At 40.5% G+C, this 26,543-nt stretch overlaps 1 protein-coding gene across 1 annotated transcript; it reads right to left on the reverse strand.

The window, feature by feature from the left end:
* NELFA (negative elongation factor complex member A) lies at positions 1–26,543 on the reverse strand. Its single transcript, XM_021535660.2, has 11 exons — positions 26,004–26,543; positions 18,927–19,098; positions 17,671–17,832; positions 16,682–16,771; positions 15,078–15,208; positions 14,834–14,903; positions 13,905–13,993; positions 12,664–12,775; positions 10,351–10,607; positions 9,216–9,315; positions 1–7,668 (listed from the first exon to the last, which is right to left on the reverse strand). Exons 1-11 carry the CDS (start codon positions 26,253–26,255, stop codon positions 7,484–7,486), a joined length of 1,620 nt encoding a protein of 539 aa, XP_021391335.1. The 5' UTR covers positions 26,256–26,543; the 3' UTR covers positions 1–7,483.

Consider the following 26,543-nt stretch of genomic DNA (forward strand, 5'->3'; position numbering starts at 1 on the left):
TTCCTTAGAAAATCTAAATTTTTTATTATACATACTGTATTACACTGAAAATACGTACCCAAAGACAGAATATTTTGAATTTACATCTGTACAAAAAAAAACCAAACAAAAACCAATAGAAAACATACGGGCTATGCTATAGATGTGACATTTTACAAAATGACAGTTTTTGTTAAAGGCACCAGATTCCCAGAGGACTCTGGCTTAACATTTTTTAGTCTTTTTTCCAGTCAGATCTTACTATGAAAATGTGAATCACTCGTAAATCATATGATGTCAAAGTCTCAAGATTCTTTTATCTAGACAAGTGGTCTGCACTTTGAAAGAACTTAGTGAGAGAAGTGACCAATTCCACATGGAGATGTCAAACAACTACCAGAGGCTCCTCTCCACTGTATCCAGGATCCTATGGTATGGAACTGAAAGATTCAATGGCAAAGCCAGCACTGAAAATCAGGTTAACCCACAAAATATCAGCCCAATACTAGAGTGTTAACTGTACTAAGCCTAGACTGGATTGTATGGAGGTAACTACAAAGCATTAGAGTAGCAAAAGAATGAACAGAAAGATGGAATCTGTGATCTCAGCATCCTTCTTGGGCTCTCTTCATTACACTCATTTCACTCTTTCTGGTCCTCACAGCACACATGAAAGAAAACGGAGCCTTCAGAAACCCAGCACTTCATATAGGACAAGCTGTTGAAGAACCCTGGGTAAGATGAATGTGCTCTTTCTCCCCTAAAAACAAAGTCTGGACAGGACAGGGAAAACACACACCACTTTCACTGCTTCTTTCTCCAGTATTTCATACTCAAATCAAAGAACCTAATTCACATCGTGCCTAGGCTTGCACAGACAGGAGCTTCTCTACAAGAAAGGGCAAGAGAGACTGGGACATCCCCCTTGATGAGGTGTAGTTCAAGCCAAAAGTTCTTAAATTTGGGCTTGCTATTTCCTAAAACTTCATGCTTGGATGAAGGCATGAGGAAAGGACAAAAGCAAAGCTTTAAGAAAACTCTGAATTAATTCTTTGGTCAACTCAGTACATCTGCAAATCATTCTAGAATAAAGAAATGCTTTTGTTTAACCTTACAGCACACACTGAGCCTCACTGAATAGCTTCACATCCAAGTGACTGAGTATTCAAGACAAAAAAAGTCAAGTTCCAAGGCCAGATTTTGTTCTGTATGTAACAACTCCAATATATTGGCATTTCAATTTGAAGTTCCCCTTTCTGATTTGTCTGGCATTATTCCTACTTTCAGACCACAGATTTGATGATTTCATTCAATGAACTAAAGAACTGCATGTAGTTTCATTTCTCACTGTATCATTTTAACAATGTTGCAGAAACTTCCCCTTCTTTAGGCATTTAAACACTTTATACATTCACAGATCAAGTTGAAGCAATCCTCTGGTATTGAGGGTCATAGAGTGACTTAAAAAAATTAATTTTGCAGTGTTATATTGTCTTCTCCTAATGAGTTAACAGAATTAAAAATATACTATAGTTCTACTTTAAATTTCCATTTATTGCCTATGACTGACTTTAGACAAACAGGCCTGGAGATGGGCTGCACTATGCAGCAATTACAAACAGCAGCACAGTTAAGCTTCCTACATACTACTGCACTCAAATTACTCCACTGCATTCTAGAAGGGCTTCTTGAAGAGCAGAGGGACAGCTATCTCCTCCCAAAAACTGGTCTGAAATGCAGACTAATGTGGCCGCAGAAAGTTTAGTGAGGGACCAACCATTAATCTCAAGGAAGTCAAAAGAGCCACCACACAGCAGCTCCTGACCATGACTGAACTGCACAGGTCTGGCATCAGCAGTTTACAATACATGACAGTACACGCCCCTCAAGCCAGCCAATTCTCTAAATGCTCATTTTTAACAACTGTATCTGATACTTGCAGCTCATCTAGCAAGCAGGAACAGTTAAGGCAGAAGTATCATACATGTGTACCAAAAACTGGTCATCACAAGGAAACTTTAAAATCTGAATGCAGACAACAAAAGGAATGTCACTTTTCTTTAAACCTTTTTCCTAGAAGATGAATACTTTCATGTCCTATAATTAGCCCTCACTGTGTAACACTCTAAAACCAAATAAGTTATAACCATAACACATTCTACTAAACTCTAAAAACTAAAACTCACTACTCACCCTCACTTGTCAAGCTGTTTTCTAGTTGTTTAAAAAGAAAAGTTGGAATCAAAATTGCAATCTACATTGTTTCTGAAATGGGTAATTCTGGGGAGGACAGCCCCAATCTGACAGTAATATGTGAGCAACTTTCACACTAAGACATGTACAACACTCTGTAACAGCAGCAGTTACCATCAAATACCCTGCCTGTTACAGGAGCTAGAACATTCTGTGTATTTGCTTAAATAAAGTTAAGAAATCTACACTTTTGGTCACATCTTAAAACACTGCAGAATACAGGGCATTTTTAAAAATAATATTTATACTTGCCCTGTCCTGTTGGGTAGTTTGATTGAAAAACAAAGATTAAAATGCAATAAAAATTTTCCCAATAAAAAAAGATTCTAACCAGACATCTAAATGTCTTTATAAGTATACAAGTGTACTATGGGATTTGGTCTGCTTTTCAGAAAAAAAGGAACCAAAAAAAGCCTCATTTAGTCCTAAAAGTTCCACTTCAACATGAATCTTTAAGTCAGCCTGAGGTACCTCCTCAACACATCACCACTCTTTTCCTCATCTTTGAATTTCTTCTAAGTAGCATTCCCAACCAAACACAGCTCCACACACATGTACTGGCAGAAACCAGACACTGAATTCAAGACTCCTTCAAATGATGAAGCTAAGTCTCCCAAGAAGGAATCCTGACTTATGTACATAAATCCTCTCAGTAAATGCCAGCTTTGCTTGTAGCATTAAAGCCAGATTACACCAGTGGTATGAACACAATTACAAAGATAAAAATGTGCTTCTACCAGCAGGGGACAAGTACAAGGCACATTTATATGCCAAAATAATTGTGGTCACATTAGTAATTATACTGATAAAACTACACTGGTAAGAACCACAGCTACAGTCTTTAAAAACTTTTTGGGTCAGGGTTTGGCAATCAAGCAGCTTTTGACTGCTCAACCAAACATACATTAAGAGTTCCTCAAGACAACAAAACTAGCTCTATTCAGATGTGTCTCAACCATTTCTGGGGCCATTTTTAATTTAAGCTCCAACTAGTTTTGAGATGTAGTTGCTTCCCTTCCTCCAGGTAAGTTATGCTGTGCAAAGGGCTTCTTATGCAAAAGCCATAGATCAGCTTCTACCCCAAAACTCCTACGGCAAGAAACTATCATTTCCAGGCAGCAACAAGCCACAGTTACTTTTATAAATTTGATGGACTTTTTTCCCATGAAGTTATGATATTCAGTTTCTGTCTGTCTGAAATAATGCCAAATAAAGATTAACTTGTGTTGGACATGTACATTGACAATACAGAGAGGTAACAAGATGCAGGCTATGGGGCAATAATTACTAAGTGGTTAAGGCTTATGCTCCCCAGAAGGCCCCATGGCAAAGGCAGAGCTGCAGGCTGGAGGGGTGGGAGCAGTCAGGGTGAGGAGAGTCACTGAGTGACAGCTGGAAGGGAGGGTGTGATTGGCTGGGGAACGCGCGGACAGCGTGTGAGCAGGAAGCTGATTGGATGACCGGGCGCGTGGGCAGCAGCACGGCAGCTGAGCCAGCCAATGGGTGCCTTCGTCCTGTTCAGCTCTGCTAGGTCTCAGTTTGGTTTCACTTATGCCAGGTTTAAAGGTTAAAGAGATTAAAGGTTTAAAAGGATGCAATTTCTACAATAAAGCGATCTCCGTTGAACACGTACCCCACTGCTGGCTGGCCCAAACAGGGACCTATAAAGGTGATGCAGGGTGTGCAGCCCATTCCGGTAGCAGCTCCCACTAGGTCAAGGAACCGGCCAGGCAGGATCTGGGAAGACTTTGGAAAGGAACTTGGGAATTTAAAGTATGCACACCCCACTGGGAGGAGAAAGTATGGGAGGTGGAATATCAGGGGAACAAAGCAGGAGCTTAGGCCAGGCCAGGCAGCTCCTACTTCAGCAATCTATTAATATGGCTGATGTGAAATTAAGCACCCTGCTGGACTGAGTGTGTAATAAAGTTAAAGATTTTCCCTTTAGTGGGCCCCTTTGATCAGAAACCTGGCAGGCAACAGGGCAGAGACTTTTTGATATCACCAGGGACTGCAATGCTGAAGCTTGTGAGCACGTTGCTACATGGGGACAATCATGGCAGCTATCAAAAGAAGTCACACAAATGTCAGCCATTACACGGCTTCAGAAGTCAATTCTCCTGAACCCTCAGCACCACCAGAACCCATACACAACCCCAAGATGGACCCAAACCTCAAAGAATTCCCTTATCCCAAGCCCCACGGAACTGCCTTACCCCAATAAAAAACCTTGTGTCTGGACGCTTGGGCGCAGCATTCCCACATCGCGAGCGGGCGGCAGATTCATCTCCTGCCCAAGATGGCGACGCAGTAGTCCAGCACTGGCAAAAACGCGGGAGGCCACCATGAAGGAGGGCGACTTGGCAGTCGCTTTGGCCTGCCCAGTAATATAATACAGACACTGAACCAACATCCAGTGTGCTGAGAGCTGGACTACAAAGTAAGTAAAGAACTGAGAGCGCTAGTAAAAGAAAGCAGCATATCCTCCCATTGCGCTCTAAGCTACCTCAAGTCTATCAGTACCGCGTATGTCCTCACACCCCACGGCTGGAAAAGTTCCAGGAAAATGATTCTAACGGTGACTCAGTTTGCAGTCTGGCTCACCAATTGCAGAGAGCTGTGTACAACCCAGGCAGAAGCGCTGCAGGACAGAAATGCACCAGTTGCCATTGTGCAGCTGACCAGTAGAGGGTCCCTTTGCAGTCCCTGCAGCTCAGGCAGGCTACCTGCCTGATGGATGTAATATCATCACTCACCTAGCCCTGCAGCAACTCCCAGGGATGGGTATCAATTCTAGTATGTATTTTGCTAAAATTTTACAGAGTCCAGTGGAGTCCTTTGTGCAGTTCCTGGACAGACTGCATGCCACGCTCTCCTGGCAAGTTGACACTGATGAGGCCAGAGTCATTCTGTTGCAGCAGCTTGCACTTACAAATGCTAATGAAGACTGTAGAAAAGCGCTGCTTGCTGTTCATAACCCACATATTTGTGATAGAGCAGATATGGTTATAGCCAAAACATGGGAACTACTGCTCATAATACTAACTCTCTGGCAGAGGCTTGAGCCACGTCCAGGTTTTGGACACATATGTGGGGGGTCCTGGCTGGGTGTGGGTTGGGGTGGGCCTGGTGGGCACACTGATGGTGCTCAGCTCACTGCAGGTGGTCTGTTGGCCAGCCACAGGCACATCAGGGACTGCCAGCCCATCAAGTATGGAAACATCATGCACAAAGCATGGCCCAGCGACAACAGCACAGCTAGCCCAGTGGCTGTCACCAGAACACTTGTCTCATACATTCACCAAGAAGTGGCAGTGAGGGCATGGGGCCACCAACAGCAGAAGCAGCCAAGGGGCATGGGCTGCACTCTTCTGGGGCACAGGGCTGCCAGCAGTAAGCAGGTGGCTCCCATGGCATGGGCACTGCCACGCTGCAGATGTCTCTGAGTGGCCTGAGTGAAATGGCACAGATATCTCTACTGTGGCTGGATAAACTCATGGGGCTGTGCAGCGGCACAGCCACGCAGCCCTTACACAGAGCCCAGCATTATTGCTGCTAGCCACTGGGACCTTGTACCTCTGCCTTGCCTCCTCAGATAAGCAAGCCTGCCTGGCGCCTGTAGGTTTGGCTGAGACAAAGAGATGCTTCCTTTGACAGTTTTGAATTCGTTTGTGACAAAAAGGTAAATAAATGGTACTTTCAAAGGAGTTGTATATATATGTACACAGTTATATTTACAAGTTATTTATGACAAAGCTGGCTGTTCTGTGAGTTATCATGGAAGATTTCTTTTAATCATATGATAGGAATGTCTTCCCAGTCTAAGCCTTAGCTCTGGCCAAGCTATGGCCTTGACTGGCAAGGAAAAGTTTGCTACCAAACCCAGGTGTTTCTGTACAAAAAAAAAGATTCACTGATTTAGCTTTGCAAAAGCTAGACCACATTCCTTTGAGGTAAACATAGAAGCCTCATCTGGAAGAGGCCTTCCAAGTCCTCATTTGTGAAAAGAAGGCTCCTTAGCAGACCCTGGGTGATAGCAAAACATATAGGCAGTTGTAAGTTTCACCTTATAAATTTCATTCAAATAATGAATGAATAATTGAATAATGTTCCTGTTAAGTGTTACTGCTCACACAGGAGAAGTCTATGTTACAGTTTTTGAAAAGTTGTTATTATTGTCACCGTTACTAATGTCTTAGGAATTGTTTAGGCTTTTCCTAGTAGGCTTTTGCTGCTTAATAAAAAAGAGGGGGGATATGTAGGCTATAGGGCAATAATTACGAAGTGGTTAAGGCTTATGCTCCCCAGAAGGCCCCATGGCAAAGGCAGAGCTGCAGGCTGGAGGGGTGGGAGCAGTCAGGGTGAGGAGAGTCACTGAGTGACAGCTGGAAGGGAGGGTGTGATTGGCTGGGGAACGCACGGACAGCGTGTGAGCAGGAAGCTGATTGGATGACCGGGCGCGTGGGCAGCAGCATGGCAGCTGAGCCAGCCAATGGGTGCCTTCGTCCTGTTCAGCTCTGCTAGGTCTCAGTTTGGTTTCAGTTATGTCAGGTTGAGATTAAAGGTTTAAAAGGATGCAATTTCTACAATAAAGCCTTTGGATGCATAAAGGGGTCCATGTTGCTTTGTTCCCACTGCTAAAACAAAGCTGCTCAATTTCATCCTATGACCCAAGCATAAATAAGCTAAACATACAGTGGGTACCTTTAGACAATGACAAATACCATCTGCAATAGTTATACTGCAGCTGAAATACAAAATTATCAAGTACTGACCTGTGGTGCTTCAAATATCGATTCTTATGACAGAACTCACGTTGCCAAAGACAATGTTTTTATGATAAAGATCTGTGCCCTCAGTTAACAGTAAACCGTGAGTGACTGTGCAGTAGTCTTCTCTTCTGTAGTTAGCAGTGAACTACTCTCACCTGTAACCTTTCAGCTGTGATCTCCTTTTTCAGCATCCTGAACTTCCAACACATCATCCTGAATAAAAACACACCAACAATGTACCCCCAGCCCCCCCCCAGGATCATCTTTCCCTCTCCCAAGATTAATAAAAAAAATTTAAGTGAGTTTGACACCATCAAACACTTCTGTGTTCACTGAGCTCAGTTTGGTTGAAGAGCACAGCTTCTACTCTGGAGGGTAATAAGAAATGTACACATGAATGCCATTTTGTACAGCTGACATACTCTATGAGCTGGTTGACTCTAAACTTGATTTGGTCCAGTCTGCTGCTGCTGCATCTCTTAGGAAACATTAGTTATAGGTTTGTATTTCTTGAATCTGGTCCATTCACCAGTAGCATAGTTCATTTCAAAGACTGTGTCAACCAACATAGTGGTGCTGCCTGTGCCATCTGCCTTTGGTAAATCTTCTGTATGTTCACTCAGTTTAATTTGGATGATATCACCTTGCTCTTGGCAAGGATTCTCTGCAGAAACAAGAAGAGACACACATTATACATTTCAACAGTATATTACTATATACAACAGTATATTAGACAAAATTAATTAAATTATATATTAGTGTATATATATTAGTACATTACACAAAAACAGTTTAAAAAAACTCCACAAAATACAAACAAGTCTCAAACACAAAGCTGCGCAAACCACAAAGATTTTCCTCTCTCCATACTCCTAAAACTAAGTTTTAAAAATAACAAAACCAGACTCCAACAGACAAAGCTCAAGGCTAACATAATTGGAAGAACAATAAAAGTGGGAGTAAAGCCTGCCAGCGTAATTTCTCTCTACCTCAAGAGTCAGAAGAGAAGATTATATTTAAATTAAGTTGGTAAACTTGAACTACTAGAGTTACTTTAGTTGGGAGACATTTTGTAAATGCCTCAAGAAATTTTAGCTGTTAAGGAAGCCTGGAAAGCTTCACTGATGTTTGACCCAGACTCAGGCCCATGCCAGTAGAAGTTTTAAATGTTACCCTTCAAGGTACTGGAATGGTAAGTTTTAAACGTTACACTTCAAGGTACTCAAGTTGGCAGTTATTTATCCAACCTTCAGAAGGTGCTGACATTATTACTAAAAGAATTCATATTAATATTTACTTTACTATATATGTATACGTGAATCTATATCACACACACTTTCAAATAATATTTTACCTTGCATTAGAGAAAGCTGTCTGTGTAGATATTGAAGTACAGCCTCCCAGTGCAATTTGAAGTAGCATTGAGTACTGAGAATGCCGTCATTAATGCAAGATGCACCAAACTTAAAAGCTCAGGGATCACCACAGTAACTCTGCTCTGGTCATTCTCACCAGTGTATTGCATTACTCCAAATGCATGAGCCACACTTAGGCTGCAGGACTCTGGTGGTAAGATCCCCCAAATACCAAATTAGAAACCACAGCTAGTGCAGATGATGGAGTTCATTTAAGGACTCTTAAGCCCTGTCTCATCTTACATCCAATAATCTTCTAGGTAAAACAGCTTTGGTCTATCAAGGCCAGCACATAACAGTATCCAGCTATGAGACAGCTTATCTCCCTGTGATTCACAGCACCAGCTGTTATCTAAAGTCTCTGAGATAACAATTGCCAGTTTCCAAAGCAAGGAATTAGCAAAAAGGTTCTGTACCACCTGACTGGTACATCAACTGGCCACAGAAAAGTTTACATTCCTTGGTCCTCTAGGCAGAGCAGTAGCACCCAACCATTTTATTCATGGCTTACCAGCTGCTTTGTTTCTCTTCAACCCTAAGCCATGATCCTACAGTGAGTTAAGTTATATTGTGGTCAGCAGCTTTTCTTATAGACCAGTGGAAATGGACCCTAAAGACCCATTTCCAGGTAGTTAGAACTATAATTTGTAAAAGTATGTAGAGCCCAGTGTAAAGCAGAGTCCAACACATACAGACAAAGCTAAAGCAATGGACACTCATATGCACATTTAGAAATGCTGGGCTGTATTTCAGATTTGTGTATTCAGAAGCAAACTAAATTAACATCAATACATACCTCTGGATCCTGCCATGAATCCAAGTATAAGAGCCTTTTCTGGCCTTGTAACTTTGTTTGCAGTCTTGAACATTTCCTGTGCAGCATACATTTGCTCCCTCTGTAACAGACACAAGAAATGTCAATTCAGTTGAGAAAAACTCTGCTAACAGGGACCACATTAATACCACAGATAAGTAAAAGAATAAGGTGAAAGTTTGTAGGACCTACAAAAAGTTAACAAAAAAGGCATCCTAACCTCAAGGCTTCTCCTCTGCAATATTTATACCCAACATGCACAGCAGTGACAACTGAACTCAGGACATTGAAAAAAACACCCCACCTTCAACTAGTTACAGAAACATGTGAGAGGCTTAATGTTTGTGTTACCCATTTTGTGTCCTTTATGACATTATGGAAAAAAGAAAATAATCCAATGCTTTCTCTACAATCTAATAAACCCAGGCTTGCAATAATTTCAGAGTATTTCTTTTCCTTTAATAAATGCAGTAGAGGTACTGAAAAGAAGTCATCCAGCTTGCAAAAGTTCAGATCTTGCAAGCCAGGCTTACACATCTGCTTAGCAAAATTTTCTGGTCAGCTGCATCTTGAACTCCAAGCATGCACATAATACATACCAAAGCAGCAGGAATAGGAAGCTTCAAGATATATCCCCACTTTCAGGCTTTGAAAAATGTGTAATTGGGGGATGAGGTGGATCAGAAATAAAATCTTTTACCTTAAAATATTGACGTATTTTCCCCTACTATAGCCATGTCAGGATAATTTAAACCAATTTATATTGGTTTAAAGGAAGACAATTATATTGGTTTAAAGGAAAACAATTTATATTATGTGCAATTTCTGCTGGAAATACACCCTTCTCCCAAAATTCTTTATAACGAGCAACACATTCTTTTACATAACAAACAGCATTAAGCAACAACATCTTACTGCAACATTAACACTGCACAACTAAAAATATTGTGAATAGCATTAAGACAGCAATGCTAAACCACAAAGTATTTTTGCAATCTTTGGTTATAAAAATGCAGCCTCAACCACTCCATAATCCAAAGGCCAAGAAATGCCAACATATAAACGAGATCCAATCAGCATCAAAACCATCAGTCAAAAAGAATATGTTTTTACTTACTGTGAGAGAGAGGCTTTTCTTCGGTGGTGGCTGTTGCTGAGTTTGGGCGGCCACTTGTGGTGCCTGTGCCGCAGGGGAGATGGCAGGAGGTGTGGTGGGTGTTAGGGGTGAGGTAGGTGTAGCTGCAGGGGGATTAGAGTTACTGTTGTACATGGGTGTTCTTTGTTTGAACTGTGCAGGGAGAGTCGTAGTAGCATTTGGAGCTGCAGGCTCTTCTGTCTGCCTGTTGGTCTGCAAGGCCTCTCGTGCAGAACCAGCTGCAAAAACCAGTCAGGACAGTTAAAACATTATAATCTACAAACAGGGATTAGCATCACCAGTGGCCTTTAAAGAAAACTAAAATCTCTGATGAATCCATTTGAGCACCCCGATTCGATATGCCATCCAATATCTGTATGAAAAAGCTAAGAGCTAATGCTCTTTCCACTCCATTATCTTTAGAAATAATTAGACAACAGAGTAACTAGCTGTTCCATATGGATACACTATATTTAGCATCAAATCTAATGTTTAGTCAATATCCAATTTATTAAATGGAAACTGTAATACTTACTTTTCAGTTTCTATAGCTATAACAACTGCACTCTGATCCTACCAGGATAGTTCTATACTATTACATAGAGCAAGTAAAAAAATATTTCATCAGTTTTATCTAATGTAGCAGCAGCTTTCAAAGCAAGTGCCTTTAAGATACTAAAAATACAAATATACTTTAACAGATGTCAGAATTAAACACAGTCTTCACAAATCACATGCAATTTAAACACTAACTGCTAGAAGTTAAAATGCCACAAGGCTTAACTGTTCTTTCTCAAAGCTGATCCATTCACCTGCAGTAAGGAACTTGTACTATTCCAAACCTGGCTGCAGTTGGAGGCAACTCATGAAATCACAGCAGCCTGACCACACAAGTTACCATCTGTCCAGCCAGTGGTAATTACCCAGTGGACACTATCTAGGTTTTTTTGCAGCTCTTGGACAGAGGCACAGCTGCTCAAGCACCCTTCACAAACCTCATGAGCTTTAATCTGACCTGTTCACACCATGTTCATAGAAGACTACAGGCAGACACGGATCAGAGCTATATTGCCCCTTAGAGCAGATTTGAAGAAATGAGGCATCTATGGTTCTCCACCTTGACACAGACACAGCAATGGTTTTGGCAATACTAGTATTTTTCATTAGATGTGGAACAATTGAGAGAATAAACAGTTGCAGTATGAGTTATTCCTTACTCCTTTACAAGTTTCATTACTGGCTTTGTTTCTTGTCAGAATAACTGACTTTCATGAAGTAATGTCTTAATTATGCAACCTAAGATTATGTGAGGCCAAGTCTGTGGATCTTTTGTGTGCATCTTATATCAACCAGTTTTATGTTCCTGGTCCCTAAGAAAAGCTATATACTCCTAAAGGAAAGCATACAGAATAGAGAATTTTAAACTAGACCTTTCCTGCTGCTGAACACAATGCCAATACTCTGGAAAATAGTACTACAGCTGCTGACACTGCTGTGTTCTTGGCTGCATTCCTTCTGGAGATGCCAATTTTCTGCCAGAGAAAGATGTGCATACACCTTCAGAGAGATTCTGAACAAGTAAAAATAATGTGTTAAACTGAAATGTTGGTTCTCTGTTAGTGGACAGATCTGGTAATGAATCCCAGTCACGCACATCTGTTAGCACAAACTGATACATTCCTTTAAAGACTTCACACACAACAGGGAAGGAAAAATAAAATCAATCTGGTTAAAATAAAACTGTAGGAAAAAAGGAATTGTACAAACTATTTTTCCTATTGGCAATTTTCTAGAATTGAAAATAACAGCACTTTTCAAAATATGCAGTAAGTCAGCTATTATTTTTTTTATACAAAAGTAGAAGAAAAATGGATGGCTTAATCCCAAACTGTGTGAAAAGTAATATGCACTTGCCTCTAGCAATAAAATTGACTTCTGAAAGCAACTGTTTTGTATCTGCATGGAATATATACTTCAGACTTATTCTCATTACTCTTTGGGGATTAAAAAGCTGGATTTTCTATTACTGTGTAAGGAAAAAAAAATGGTTTCACTTCCTTGACTAACCTAGCAGTCACTCTAAAAATTTAGAGCCAACAATTATTTTCTTTATTTAGGTTAAATGATATGTCTGGTTTCCTCAAACTCAAAGGCTGGAGTCTTGCAATGGATATATTGCTAAGGTGGAGTTTCACTCAAGTTGAGGGACAGTAGGTTTGTAAATAAAAGAGCAGCCAGAACAGTAAAACTGTACAGAATTGCAGTTATCAGCAAGAGCAAAGAAGTGTCTGTTACCTGGCTGTGTTTCAGAGCTTGGGATATAGGAGGAAGACGGCACCACACTGGGGGTAGCAGGTAAATAACTTGTAGAAGGTAGTGCAGGCTCATTGTTCAACGAGCCAAGTTTCTACAGAACAGAAAAGAAAGTATTAAAGCCACACTGCAAGTATTCATGGGCTGTTTTTACATTTTAAATACAACTTCAAGATTAGTTTTACTAAGATATTCCTTTTGGGAACTTAACTGCAGACTCCTCTGTTAGGAGTCCTAACACTGACTTTCTAGTTCAAACATCAGAAATTTGTGCAGAGGGCACTCTATGAAGAATTGCACTCTAGGGCTAAGTCATCTGCCAGAGGAAACATGCTCTTCACCACTAGCATGCAGAACCATGTTCATCCATGAGCATAAGGCCTACTAGGGTATCACCCAGGAGAACCCAAAGACCTCTGGGACATAGGCTAGCAGAAGGCAGCAGTAACAGCACAGGCAAAAATGTCATTCCTACTGAAACAGGCAGCCAACACCAACATGACTGGTGCCATCTAGGATGATTAGGTACAGAAGAAGCCTCATTGTGTACCTAATTATACATGACACTGCATACACAGCATGAAGACAGCAGCATGGTTGATGATTTAACTGCCTGATCCAGCCTTTGAACATAAGGGAGTGAGAGAGGAAAGAATTCTGGGGGAGGAATGTCTAACAGACAAATCATTTAAGGCAGCCCTGCTATATAAAAGATGGACATTCTGTAAAATGTGGAACCTTACTAAAACAAAGATTCTCTTAGCAGAATCTGAAAGAAAGAGAGGCAATGACCTTCACTCCTGACTCTGGCCTACCACAATCTGCCTGTATGTTTGCCTTGGCTTGTCAAACATGCCCAACAGACAGTTTCTCACTCAAAAACAAGGGCAGGACATTCTTGTAGAACTTACATCCTGACTGAGGAGACAAAGCTGCACCATAGTTTCTAATATGCTGTATCTGAAATAGGAGAAAAAAGGCCTACACATGACTGGTTCTTCCTCTCCCTATCTAAATGACTTCTAGCAACAGGTTTGCTTTTTCTTTGGTGAAAATATAACGGAATTTAAAAAAAAAATGTAAAAAAATTTTACATAAAGAGATATGTTTCAACAAGTAAGCAAAATATCATTACAGTGTTTAAGTGATTTAGAATAGGACATGTCAAGACTATTTTTTTTTGACTGGCTGGTTTTTGTTTGATTTATTTTGCTTGGTTTTACCTGTGTAGATACAAGGCCAGCAGCATAATCTGGGGTAGCATTTTCTACTACTGTTTCTTCTTTGGCTTGCTTTTCCACAACTTCCGTATCTATTGCATAAAAACACAAGTGAGTCCAAACATTTTTTGAGAGATATTGAATATACTTTTTAAACAAAGATATAAAAATGCACTTCTCAAAGTGTGCTGAAACATGCTTGAAGAGGTATATGCTGAAATAGATACAGTAATCTCCAAACATAGTTTTATAATTAAACAAATAATGAACTGAACAACAATGTACAGGATACATAATTGAGTAATCTGACACTAGAAAGCATGAAAGCCCAAGCACATTTTAATTGCAATTATGATTTTGTTCTGAGGTGGTATTCTCTTTTGTGACAAACACAAAAAATTGTTTTACGACAAATATATTGAATAGTTTATCTTCTTGATATGGTTAAGTAGGGCACTACCCTGTCACTTGCCTTAAAAGCAGGTATCATTCACTTGAATATCAGATATTATTCACTTGAAAAGACCTCTCAGTCAAAATTTTGAACATTGCTATAAATTTTTTCAATATTACTTTCACCTAATTTACATGGCCATACAGCCAGTAGAAGTGAGCAGATGAAAATAACTCAGAAAAATTCCAGTACTGAAGCCAGCCACACATCTATGGGCTGCCAAAAACACAACTGATTAGCTCAATCCTTTCACACGATTGAGTTATATTACCTAGGCCAAGGCAATATGAGTAGGAGTACTGAAACAAGTGAAAATGCTCCTTGAAAACCTATTTGGGTTGCTTGGTATCACATCCCCTAATTTTTTAAAGTTTAGCTCAGGCTAAGTTTTAGTAAATTAAGAACAAAATGGTACTACAAATTTTGATCCTATTTGCAGGTGTACTGACAGCTTTCATTAGTAGAATGCTGTACCAACCTAATGTCTTTCTTCTTCTCTTTGCTTCACGGCCAGCACCTACCATATCCAGCTCAGAGATATCTAGAAGCTAAAAAGAAAGACCACAGAGAACTTAATAATCATTGCTAAGTGCACGTAGTTTATCTCTAAATATCATCCTCTGTTTTTTTTTTTTCCTTTAATATATTGATTCAAAGCAGCAGCAGAAATTCACTTTAGGTGAGAGAAGAGTCCTGAGCAGAAAAACAAGGAGTGCACCTACCTTTACTCCTCTTTCTTTGCGTAAAGGTGTTCTTGAAGGAGGAATAGGAGTTCTGTTTCCAGAAGGACTAAAAACACTGGGAGCTGAAGTACTCCTGAAGGGAGCTTGTTTTGGTATTCCTTTGAGTGGTGCTTAGGGAAGAGCAAAGAAAGCAACAACTGAAATATGTATTTAACTGGTTTTGAAAAATGCTTTAATGAGTTTTTCAGCTCTTCCCCTTCTTAATGCACACACTACTTGCCCTTTAAATTAAAATCTTTATTATAAACATTAATATTCTAATGTGGAATTGGCTATAATACTACATGTCCCTCAAAGGTCAGATTAGGTTTTACTTTTCAAAAAAGGTGTAAGAGCCAATCTCTGACCAATGCTTGCAACCAAATTCTACATGAAGTAATCAAACAGGTGCACTGCTAACAAAGTCTGCTTTTCCTATACACACAGATGCTTTCCTTACTTGTAAAAAATAAACTCTGAATATGTAAAACAGTATAGGATGTAGATCTTTTGAATCCAATTATTGCCAAAGTTGCTCTTTGATTTTCACAATCAAATTACTTGATAAAACTGTATTTAGCCAAAAATCTTAGGCAAGCTTCTTCAGGGCTAAGGGCTTGTGATGCACTGCAAATGTTTTCACCATAGGACTATGCTCTGACCCATGTGAGTACCTTTCAGTGAACAAACCTCAGTGGATCTCCAACTTTTTTAGAGCCAACTGGCTCTAAAGGCCAGGTCTAACAACTGGCCTTTAGCAATTCAACAGCAACACAGAATGAGTTTCCTTTTCTATAATGGAAAAATTTTAGTTCAAATTATAACTAGACCTTTTGCATTTCCTGAAGGAACACAAGGCCAAACTTCAGTTGTCAAAGTGACATCCTAAATAGCATCAACACAAAGTACTTAATAATACTTCATAGCTTCTAGCTACAACACCAAGAAATCACTCAAAGGTTCACACCTCACAATCAGGAATGTGGCCAGGAATGTTATACCTGTGCAGTGACTTAAGAGTATGTAACCTGTGCAGTGACTTAAGAGTATGTAACTAATTTTAAACCCTCTTCAGCAAACAGCTGAAATGCATTAATACAAAGCTGAAGGATCATTCCACATGTTTGCCGTATCGAATTCAATGCTCAGCCTCGGCTGCAGAGAACCCACTGTCCCCTCTTCTTTCTCCAGACAGGATTATACAAACACAATATAGTTTCAATCTACTTCACAGCATTTCAAAGAGCACAGCAGACTACTGTGATCAACTCTGCTCTCTTTTGGAGCAACATGGCTTAGTCAGGAGTTATTCCTGGAGTGATGCAAATTAAATTCCTACCAAAGTCTAGAGGCATGATTTAGCTGCATACACTTTAGAAGCATGGCAGATATACTTGCCATTTGAAAATCCCCACACACTGTTGTTCTTTCTGACAAGACATGTCAGAAATATTTAAGTATCAGAAGAGAGGGAGGCAGAAAGGGAGAAATCCTTTGCTTCAAAAAAAATTTAAAGCTTTCAAAAAAACAGATGGTAATTTTATTCTTCATCAAGGCTACTTTATCAGGTTTTCTTTCTGAGAACTGATGAAAGTGAGCCATACTTGTTGTATCTATCTTCTTGACCAGTCCCCTGCCTTTGGCATGGAAAGGCACTCCTGCAGTCTTCTTGAGCTGTTGCGCAGTTTCTGTTGCTAAAAAGAAAAATGGCATTAGTACCTGTGCTGAAAATATACAACACATTGCTCCTTACATAAAATGTTATTAACTAATACATAAAGAGATAGGAATACCAGCAAATAAAGAATTATATTTTAATTAAAACCCAGGTCATTTATGTGAACTAACCAAAGTATTTGGAGAAAATGCAAAATCAATATGAATATGTAATGGACAAGGTGGCCTAAGCTAAAAGAAATTACCAGAATAGGCAATTTACTCAATGGAAATGTAAATAATTTTTTAAAGTTATATGACACATTATGAAAAGTTCCATGCTTTGCATTTAACCAGACCAACTCAAGTTACATGCAAGAAAGCAGCAAGCTGCTGCAACAGAACAGCAGCTGCAGCAAACTATTTTGAGATCACTTATTTCAACCAGCTACCAATACATACATGTACACATACTGCCTTTTGTTAAGGGAGAACTCTCTTGGTTTTATACAGCCATACTGAGTGAAAAAAAGCATTAATTAGCAACCCTTACTCTCTGCTCCAAAAGCACATGGCAAAATAAAACTCTTCTGATTTTACTTTTGCTCCAGGAGCTTTAGCCAAAGCTGTGCTCAGAAGTCTTCCCAACTGACTCTTACATATACTCAGGAGAGGACCTATTTGTACTTTATGAAGCTACAGCTCTTTGTATGCCTTGAAATCTGAACAGCATTTAAATCAATACTAGCATTTTAATGCAATCCTGGCTGGAATGACCTGCACCTGCTCTTCCACACATCAGTCCATCCTCATCCAGGAAAGCTCTTGTAATAGAAAATTTTAATGTGGATCACAATTCTGGAGAGTAAGACTGAATATACTGAATACAATTTGTCCTTTCATAATTTAATTTGTACACAATCTTAATACTACTTACACTTCTGCAAGAGTTCAGCTCTGAGAGTGGCACTTTTAGGTTTCCTTTTCAGCTGGAAATGTTTCACTGGGGGAGTAAGTGGCCCAGCTAGTGTTGTCAAGGCATTTTTGTTTAAGTATTGGCATTCCAACGGCAACATAGCTGAAGTTTCACATTCACTTACTGCATAAAGAGTTAACACAGTACACAGGGGTATTAGCACCTCTTGGCAGCTAATGACAAAACATTTTACAACTAGACTGTACAGGTGGTTTTAAATTTTAGATTACTTGTATTAACAACAAGAGCAATTTAATTCCAATTATTACACAATATATAACCAGTTATTAGTATGTTTGGTTTTCCCATTAGCTTCACAAAAGCTTCCATTTTAATTATACCTAGTCAAATTATAGGTATCTTAAGTACACTGCTGTGTCAAAAAACAGATAAAAATATTGAATTCTCAGATTCCTTAAAAATTACACATGAAAACCGAACTACTGAATCAAAATCCAACTCAGAAGTGTGGAGAGACAAGTGGCATTTGTTTATAGAAAGAAAACAAAGTGTTTCCACCTCCAAGTAATTTAATTATTGTTTGCTGCAATCTCCAGCCTCGAGATTGCATCTGTCCATGGATGCCTGAGGGCTTTTTCTAGACAATGTGCTAAAATAAACCCACTGGAGTAGGAGTAGTTTTGCATCACCATTTACTGCTTGAAGCAGCAACTGTGCAAGTGCCTGACCCCATATTTTCAGCTGCTGGGCAATCTCTAGCTACTTGGCCAGCAGCAGCACAACTCTTCCCGAGATCAGCCTCCCTCCAGCACCTGCTGTCCAGACACTTCCAGCAGAGGCAGCCCCTGCCCAGGACAGTGGTGGTGCTTCCACACAAGACAGACTTGCTGTAATCTTGAGTACCACAAATGGGAGACAGAGCAACATAGAAAAAGCCTTTACTGACCAAGCTGCAGCACAGCCTGTGATACTAATGAGTCCACACAAACTTTTGCGCTGCTCTTCACACTCTGGGCGATAACTGACATTAAATTCTGATGATAAGTGAAAAGATAATTTAAGAAGCTACCATTCTCAAATACCACAGTTCCCAGTCCAGTAACATTCCAGGTCACGAACTGTGGTATTTCAGAGACACAACAGTGCTTGTTCTTGTATCTCTACTTTAGGACAGCAAGGCTGCCAGTGAAATGGCAGGTTATTCCTTAAAAAAAGGCACTACATTGCTGCAATTTTCACCAACATAAAAGGCTTACCTTTCTCTCTAAGTTCTCCTAAAATATCTTGAACATTGGGATTCTGTTCTTCAAGATCAAGGTTAAGGGAGCCAGTATCTGGAAAGGATTTTAAAATATCAGCTACCATTAAGACCCAGGGGTCTGAATCCAAGGTAGCGAGCTGGATAATTTCAGTCAGTGCCCCTTTCATCTAACAAAAAAAGAAAAAGAAAATCAACCAATTGGAAACAGTTTTAAACAGGTTATAGTTGGATTAATTTTAAAAAGATACAAACATGCACAATATTTTACTACTGGGGGAGGGAAGAGGGAAACTGTTTCCATACAGTTATACATTAACTCTAGAACCAAGCAAAGAATGAAACAAGGTAGTTTTTTTATACTGCTTTCAGCCAATCTAACCGAAGTTTTGTTTTCAGCTTTTGGAAGCTCAAAGCTTTGTTTAGCACTGGGCATTTTTAAAAGCAGCAGCAAGTTTTATATTACTGTCTCCTTCTGTTTTACATTCATACTTTCTGTGGACCCACTCCTTCTATTCAGTGATGGGAATATGCAAATACAAGTTATTTAGAACAGGCATCTAAATGAAGATGTGTCCCTTGCCAGCCTACAGCATAATTACACAGACAGATTGTATCTGCATCATAATTGTCTTCAAAATATTACTTAAGCTGAGGCCAAAACAACGTAATCAATACTCTATTGTTTGACAAAAAAATATGTATTATAGAAGTAAACACAGCCCTCTTAACATGCCCCAAGCAACAAGAATTTCCATCTACCCAAAGTAGCCAGAAAAAAAGTTATTTTTCTATTTTGAAAAGTGCAAAAAATTAAGTGAAATAAATTTTAAGTTTCATCTTAACAGCATTTTTTTAATTACTGACCAACATATCTGTTGGCACTGGTACGAAAATCAAAGGTGACTACAGTCAGGGGTTTACTTCATTCACAAGTAAGTGTAAACCCCCCAAGACTGAACTTTCTTTTTTACTAAGTAAATTTTCATGTAAGCGTGACAGCATTAGCTTCAGCAAACTAAGATGTTTGAGATATTCAGCATGTCTAACAAGCCACAAAACACAACAGTAAAATCACATAAAGTAGTTTACCATACTCTATCTGCATTGTATTAACACTGAAGAATGTACAAGCAAGTATAAGGAAATACGTTCATTTTGATTTTTCACCACCCATTGTGGCACATATAGCTTAGTTACAGTCATGTTTCTGAGCACAGGAAAACAAGCAAGAGACTCATCTTCACCTTCATGCTGTTTCTTTTCCTTTATTTATTTATTTTAAGCACTCTTACATGAAAAGGTTTAAAAAAATAAACTTACTCTATGCATACAACTCTAAATAAAAGAAATAAAAATTAAAATTCTGCTCCCCATTCCTCTCCCATCCACTTTTAAAGCTCAGAGGCAAACAAACATTGACATTTCTCAAGTCCTTTCATCTGCACAATGTTATTGCCCTCTCACTTTGAAAGAGTTTACAAGTCCACTCCAAAGTCAGTTTGTCCTTTACCCCCTGCATGTTTTAGGGCTCACACATTATGTGCTTGTGAAACAAACTGCATCAGTCCATCTGACCCAAAATGAGCACCTCCGTAGCTTTAAGCTTGACCAGCTCCTTAGAGTGAGTGACTGCAGTCACACAAACACCAGAACCACAGAGAGGAGCAGAAATAGGACACTACATGGGCCAGTTCCCATCCCACAGTGCCATTGATTTGCTTTGGATTAAACTGAGCACATAACCAGGAGCACACACTGTGTAATGTCCTGTCAAATTTAACCAATGCTTACCCAGTGGAAAGAATCAATTTCTGAGGTTCTACTCTTTGCTGATTCTCCATTGCTCATTTATTCCTCAATAAACATAACCCCACCACAACCTCCACACACTCATCCACCTCTTTATTCTAACCATGAACTCCTTAACAAAAGTCACTTAGGCAGTGGATGAGGATGACTATGAACACTATCAAAGCAAAGTCTTTTGTTCTTTTATCTATCCTAAAGGAATCAAGGTACTGATTTACAAAAAACACCTAAAACATCCCAGAAGAGCTGATGAATGCATAGCTTTTACAAGCTTTTCTGTGGACACCACTAATGCAGGCAAATGTACAGAAAGTCATTTCCTTCATCAAAGCAAAGTCAGGCAATAGCTAGAGGAAAAATGTCTCTTGCATCCTCACAATTTACCCTTCGTATCTACTTCACAAAACTCCTATTTGTACCAAAAATTCACATAGCTACATGCCTATACTATGAAAGTTCCTATGGAACGCTGGTGTGGGCACATTGCATCCCCTCTGCTCTCAGGGTTAAAGTTCAGGCAGCCTATTTATGCCCAAACCCACTGCTTAACAAGCTTTTAGTTCTTTCAAGAAAGCAGCCCAGAAACAATTTGTTTGCCTAGCATGGGGCAAATAACATTATCACAAGGCCTCATGACAGAAAGAACATGGTGAAATAGCAGTCACTATCACACACAGGGAAGCAAAGCACACTAACAAGTACTATGAGCTAACCAGAGACCTTGCCTGAATATGGGTTTGAATTTAACAAGCCTGGATTCGAGTTCTGACTTGGGTTTGTCTTCAAATGGATATTTAAATACATGTCCCCACTTCACTGTTCAACTGGCAGCTGAAAATAAACATTTTATTTATGCTTTGAGAATGCATAAAATGCAACTCATCAGGGAATCCTAAATGCAGTTTTCCTGTTACTTTACAGGGCACAGCCATAATCCCTAATTCTTAATTGCCTATGATTTCAACACTGGGTCATTAAGACTCTCATCAGTTCCAACCAGCATCTTGTTAAGCATGAATGTCAAGATCTGACGTAACATGTTCCAACGTCTTTCTCATCTAAAACTTAAGGATCTTAAGTATTTTATCAGCTTGCTAGCACACAAGGAAAAGCATAGGCCATGACTAGAAACATCTAGCAAATAGGGATCAGGCAGAATGGGAAGTGTCTGGGACACAGGCAGATTAATAATGGCTGTGCAGGAAGGACAAACAGGACTGTGGGAAGGTATTTAAAAGGAAGTGTTACAAGTAGCACACAATGTGACAGCTCCAAGATGATTATTTGCAAATATTTCACATTTATTTGTTTTGTATTCTGTCTAAGTTAATGTGTATGAAAATACTTTTAGACAGCTGTATCAACAGTTGGCTAATAAACCAAATGAAGCTTTAATCTTTCTGAGGCTATAGAAAAGATGATATTTAATAGGTAGCTGCTCATTATAGAGCATTTTCATGAAACTAAAAGCACTGGATTGAAAACACAGTATTAATATTTACACAATACAAACCCATGACAGGTTGGTACCACCACACTATTGTATGCATTTAAAGAATGAAAAAGAGCTAAAGTGGCCAAGGGAACTATTGGATTAAAATATACCATTTTACATCACAGAATAATTATGAACCCTAAGTGCAGGCCAGAAAGGTGCACAGCAGCCTGTGTGCTCTCAAGACAGAGGGAAATGCAAGTGTCATGTCCCCTCTTATTCCTTTGCACAGTACAAAGACACAGTTTTGATTTCTACTGTAATAAACAGGCAAGTCCCTGCTGGGCTAGGAATCCTCCTCTCAAGACAATTCAGAGAGCACAGAAGCACAGTCCTTGTTCCAGACTTGGTTGTAACATCACAGTCTAACCCTGAACAAATAAATTAACACTGGCATAAAAAGAAAATTTGCACTTGCCATTGTGAATCAGGTTAACAAGAATATGCAAAATAAACAGAAATAACAGTTCTGCCAAATTCACAACTGAAACTCTGGTCAGCACTATACTGAGCTTTAGGCATCATTTCAAATAAGTGCAATTATCTAGAAAAATATTAGCAGATGAAAAGCCATAAGATTCAAGAGTTTGCAAGTCCTTCCCAGAGAATTACAGTGGGAAAGGAATTTTTGATAACTGCCTACAAGACACAATTTAAAATGAAAATGAAAGCCAATTATTCTTATTAGTCAGCAGGAACAAACATGCAGCAATGAGGTTCACAGCATGATAAAAAATTAGTTTTATTACCTGTCCCACAAGAGTATTATGAGGATTAAGTCACTTATATCTATATAGTATTTGGAGTGTTGAATGAAAACATTATGAAAATTGAAAGAGCATAAAACTATTTAAGCGAAGAACTGAGCTTTCAAGAGGGGTCACTGAAGATTCACTTGTCTAGACTGAAGCTTTCACAGAGATTTAGAAAGGACCAGGAGCAATTAAATCCCTTTTAAAGCAAATACCACCAGTTTCCTTGATTCCCACATTGTTTTACTCAAATGTCTGCTCCCAAATAGTTTCCGCGTTATTCTAAGCTTTCGTGAAAATACTTCTATACAGAAAACAGAAAATAATTTATTTTGAAGAGAAAATAACTCAGTTTAATCTGTTATCTAGAGAGGGGAATATCTTTTAACAGGTAACATATCCTGTAGCTGCTATTGAGATTCCCAAAGCTCTACAAAGCTGATGCAATACATTTTCCAATACAATTAGGCTTCCAAATGCCAGCTCGGTGCTTCTCGCACTCGATCGATACAGACACAGGCACATGGCATGGCAAAGACATATGACTTTCCAAAGAGAATAATTAAGCACTCTCATAGTTCAGTTTAATCATTTTCAGACATGGGGGTGACTTCCAACACACAAGCAAAGGCTGCTGCAGAGAGATGTGCACAGCACAGCCATTCTGGACACAGACATATTTATCTATCTGCTGGATATTGTGTGCAAGGTACTCTCTGACAATTAAAACACTGAATATTTTGATACTAAGTTAGGTGACAAATTTGCACAAATAAAACTATCTTAGCAAACTAACCACAAATGATGAGCATCTGATAAGACAACAGTCCTTTCTGTCAGCAGTTTGGTTACATCAGCTATTTTTACCATCTATAGAAGGAAGCCTGTAATAATAATAACAGGCCTACCAACAATGTTAAGGGTTTCTGCCTCAGGAGTTTTACTATTTTAACCTTTATTTAAGGCCCTTCACCCAGTTTAAGGCAAAAAAATCTCATGTTCCTGAAACAATTAAAGATGCTAAGGGTAGATCTCAATCAATCATCATCAGTTTACAATAAAAGATTAAGCTTATGATTGAATTCATTAACTCTACCAAACTGAAAAATCCCACAGTATTTTCTTACAGCAGGAACAAGAGCTTTACATTTGGAACACAACAGATCACTTTAAGTACACAGTAAAAGGCACACTGACTGGCTTTTCTCTACACACACTTCATCTCCACGGCTAACACAATCACAGATCCAGGAAAGCTGCAGGCAGCTCTTCCTCGGGTTTGGTTTAAAACGTTCACCTAGTGAACACTCTTGAAGCATCTCAAATTATTTCAGTTTGTTTGTTTGAATGCTGCTCCCTCAAAGAGTTGCCATGAGTGCTATTTATGAAAGTCCTTAAGCTCTTTGAAGCTCTTTTCAATCTAAAAACACCACTGATTTTTCTAAACACTGCCATACTAATTTGCTACTTGGATGTTCACACTAAGGTCACAAGAATTTTGCAAACTCACAAGTTCACACGAGCTCCCATCCCCCTTTCTGGCCTTGATTATTTTGTTTGTCCAGAACACAACCCCATTTATCACCCACAAGGATGACAGCTTGTTCACTGGACAGGCACTAAACATGACTATCATATTTTAAAAATTAGCATAAACATGCTGAACTAGATTTTTTTTTTAAAGTGACACCAGTGTACCACAGTTAAGAATCATACAGATACATGTGGCAAGACAAACACTGTCATACACTAAATTATTTATTGAAGGTGATGCTTGCCCATTTTCAGCCTAGAAGTGCACAAAAACTGAGCGCACATCAATCCAAGTTACATACTACACCCTGCCTGGTATACATGTATATTAAGCTTAAGCAGCAGCTGTATCTTAGCCAAGAAAGAGACTGGTGAAAGCACAGCTGAGGATACTCTACAGAGGAAGGTGAAAACTAACCCCACACCACTTCCATGATCGTCACAAGGAAATACTACTTTACATGATGGAAGCAGGAGAGGAATTCCTCCAATCCGGCTAAAGAAACCTGAGATTTTCAGACATTCTCCAGCTATTGCCCCAAACATCTGCAGCTGCCTACCGGTAAGAATAAGCCAGGTGCAGATGAGGTATGGTCCAGGGCCAAGTGAAAAGCCTGCAGAGCCAGCTCAGATTCGAGCCAGCCAGTTTATTAACTGGGGTAGGACAACAGAGGAAAGCACCAACTGTTCCCAAAAAGGTAAAGGGAGGGAAACAAAAAGCATGGCAATTTTCCCCAATCAAGACCTGACTGCAGCAGGGTGGGGAAAAGCACTGCTCAGTGCAGACCCCAGATCTTCCACTCCCAAAGTTTCAGCACTTGCTGCTGTCCTCCCTGAAGCGAGATGCTCGACCTGTGACACCTGCACAGCTGCCAGTACTAAGGAAGGAGTGGAGGAAGCTGAACACATACACGACTGCTCCTACACGATCCTGCCTCTCTCCCAGCCACCGCACAGCCACTGCCTCAGAAAAGCCCTCTTCCCTTAAAGGCACCCCAAACACAGCCCTACAATGAGTCCCTGTGGGTCGCACAGTGGGTTTCATGTCCAAACTGCTTTCAAAAACCTAGTGCCAACCAGGGAATCCCCGAAGAGCAGGAAGAGGAGGAGCAGCAGCAAAGCTCCCACTCCACTCACTCCCTTATCGCGGGGAATCTCGGCGCTCTTCCTCGCACCGAGGAAGCGAGTCGGGAGACCTTCTTCACTTACTCCTGCCCCTGCAAGGAAGGCTGCGAGGGAGCGGCGGGGAAGGCTGTGGGGACCAGCGCTACCCCACGCCCCTGCCCTGAGGGGCTGCGGCCGCTCGGCTTCGCCCCGCGGGCAGCCCGGGGCTCGCCCTCCCCGCAGCGCCGTGTGGAAAATAAAGGGCGGGCGGGGGACTTGTGCCGGCACTGCCCCCCTTTCTCCCCTCACGCCATCCCCGACCTCTCCCCCTCACACACACGCGCGCCCCGCTTCGCTGCGACTCCCCCCCGGCTCTCACCTCATCCACCGCCCGGCGGGGCAGGTGCAGCATCCCCAGGAGCAGCTTGAGCTTGACGGCCGAGGAAAGGCCGTGGAAACAGAGACGGATGTTGTCGATGACCGAGGCCGTGAGCAGCGAGGCGATGCTCGGCGGCGCCCACAGCTCGTCCGTGGAGCCCAGTTTGTTGTGCAGCCACAGGCCGGTGTCGCTCTCCCGCATCGACGCCATCTTGGGAGCGGGGCGAAAAAAGAGGGGATTCTCGACGGGCATTTTATGAAGGCACCTAAAGGGAGGAAGGGAGGGGGTGAGGACCCCTGCGGGTCGCCGTCTTGTTCGTAAGCCAAAATGGCGGCGCCCAATGAGGTTGCGCTTGGGAAGGCGGAGGCTATGCCGTAACCTAAAATGGCGGCGCCCAGGAGGCGGAATGCAATAAGGCGCGTCTCATCTCTCGGCCAAATGCAAAATGGCGCCCGCCATAGCTTTCCGTCCGTAAAGCAAGATGGCGCCGCTTCACTGTAGAGAAGCTCCTCTGTCAGCCCCAACTCATTGTCCCTCACA

The sequence above is a fragment of the Lonchura striata genome, chromosome 4, assembly GCF_046129695.1.
Source record: "Lonchura striata isolate bLonStr1 chromosome 4, bLonStr1.mat, whole genome shotgun sequence".
NCBI lineage: Eukaryota > Metazoa > Chordata > Aves > Passeriformes > Estrildidae > Lonchura > Lonchura striata.

Coding starts and splice junctions, on each gene's coding strand:
- NELFA (XM_021535660.2), bottom strand. CDS start 26,255: ATGCCCGTCGAGAATCCCCTCTTTTTTCGCCCCGCTCCCAAGATGGCG. Junction 13,994..14,833: donor GAGAAGAAGAAAGACATTAG/GTTGGTACAGCA, acceptor TTTATGCAATAG/ATACGGAAGTTGTGGAAAAG. Junction 9,316..10,350: donor AGAAAAGCCTCTCTCTCACA/GTAAGTAAAAAC, acceptor TGTCTGTTACAG/AGGGAGCAAATGTATGCTGC.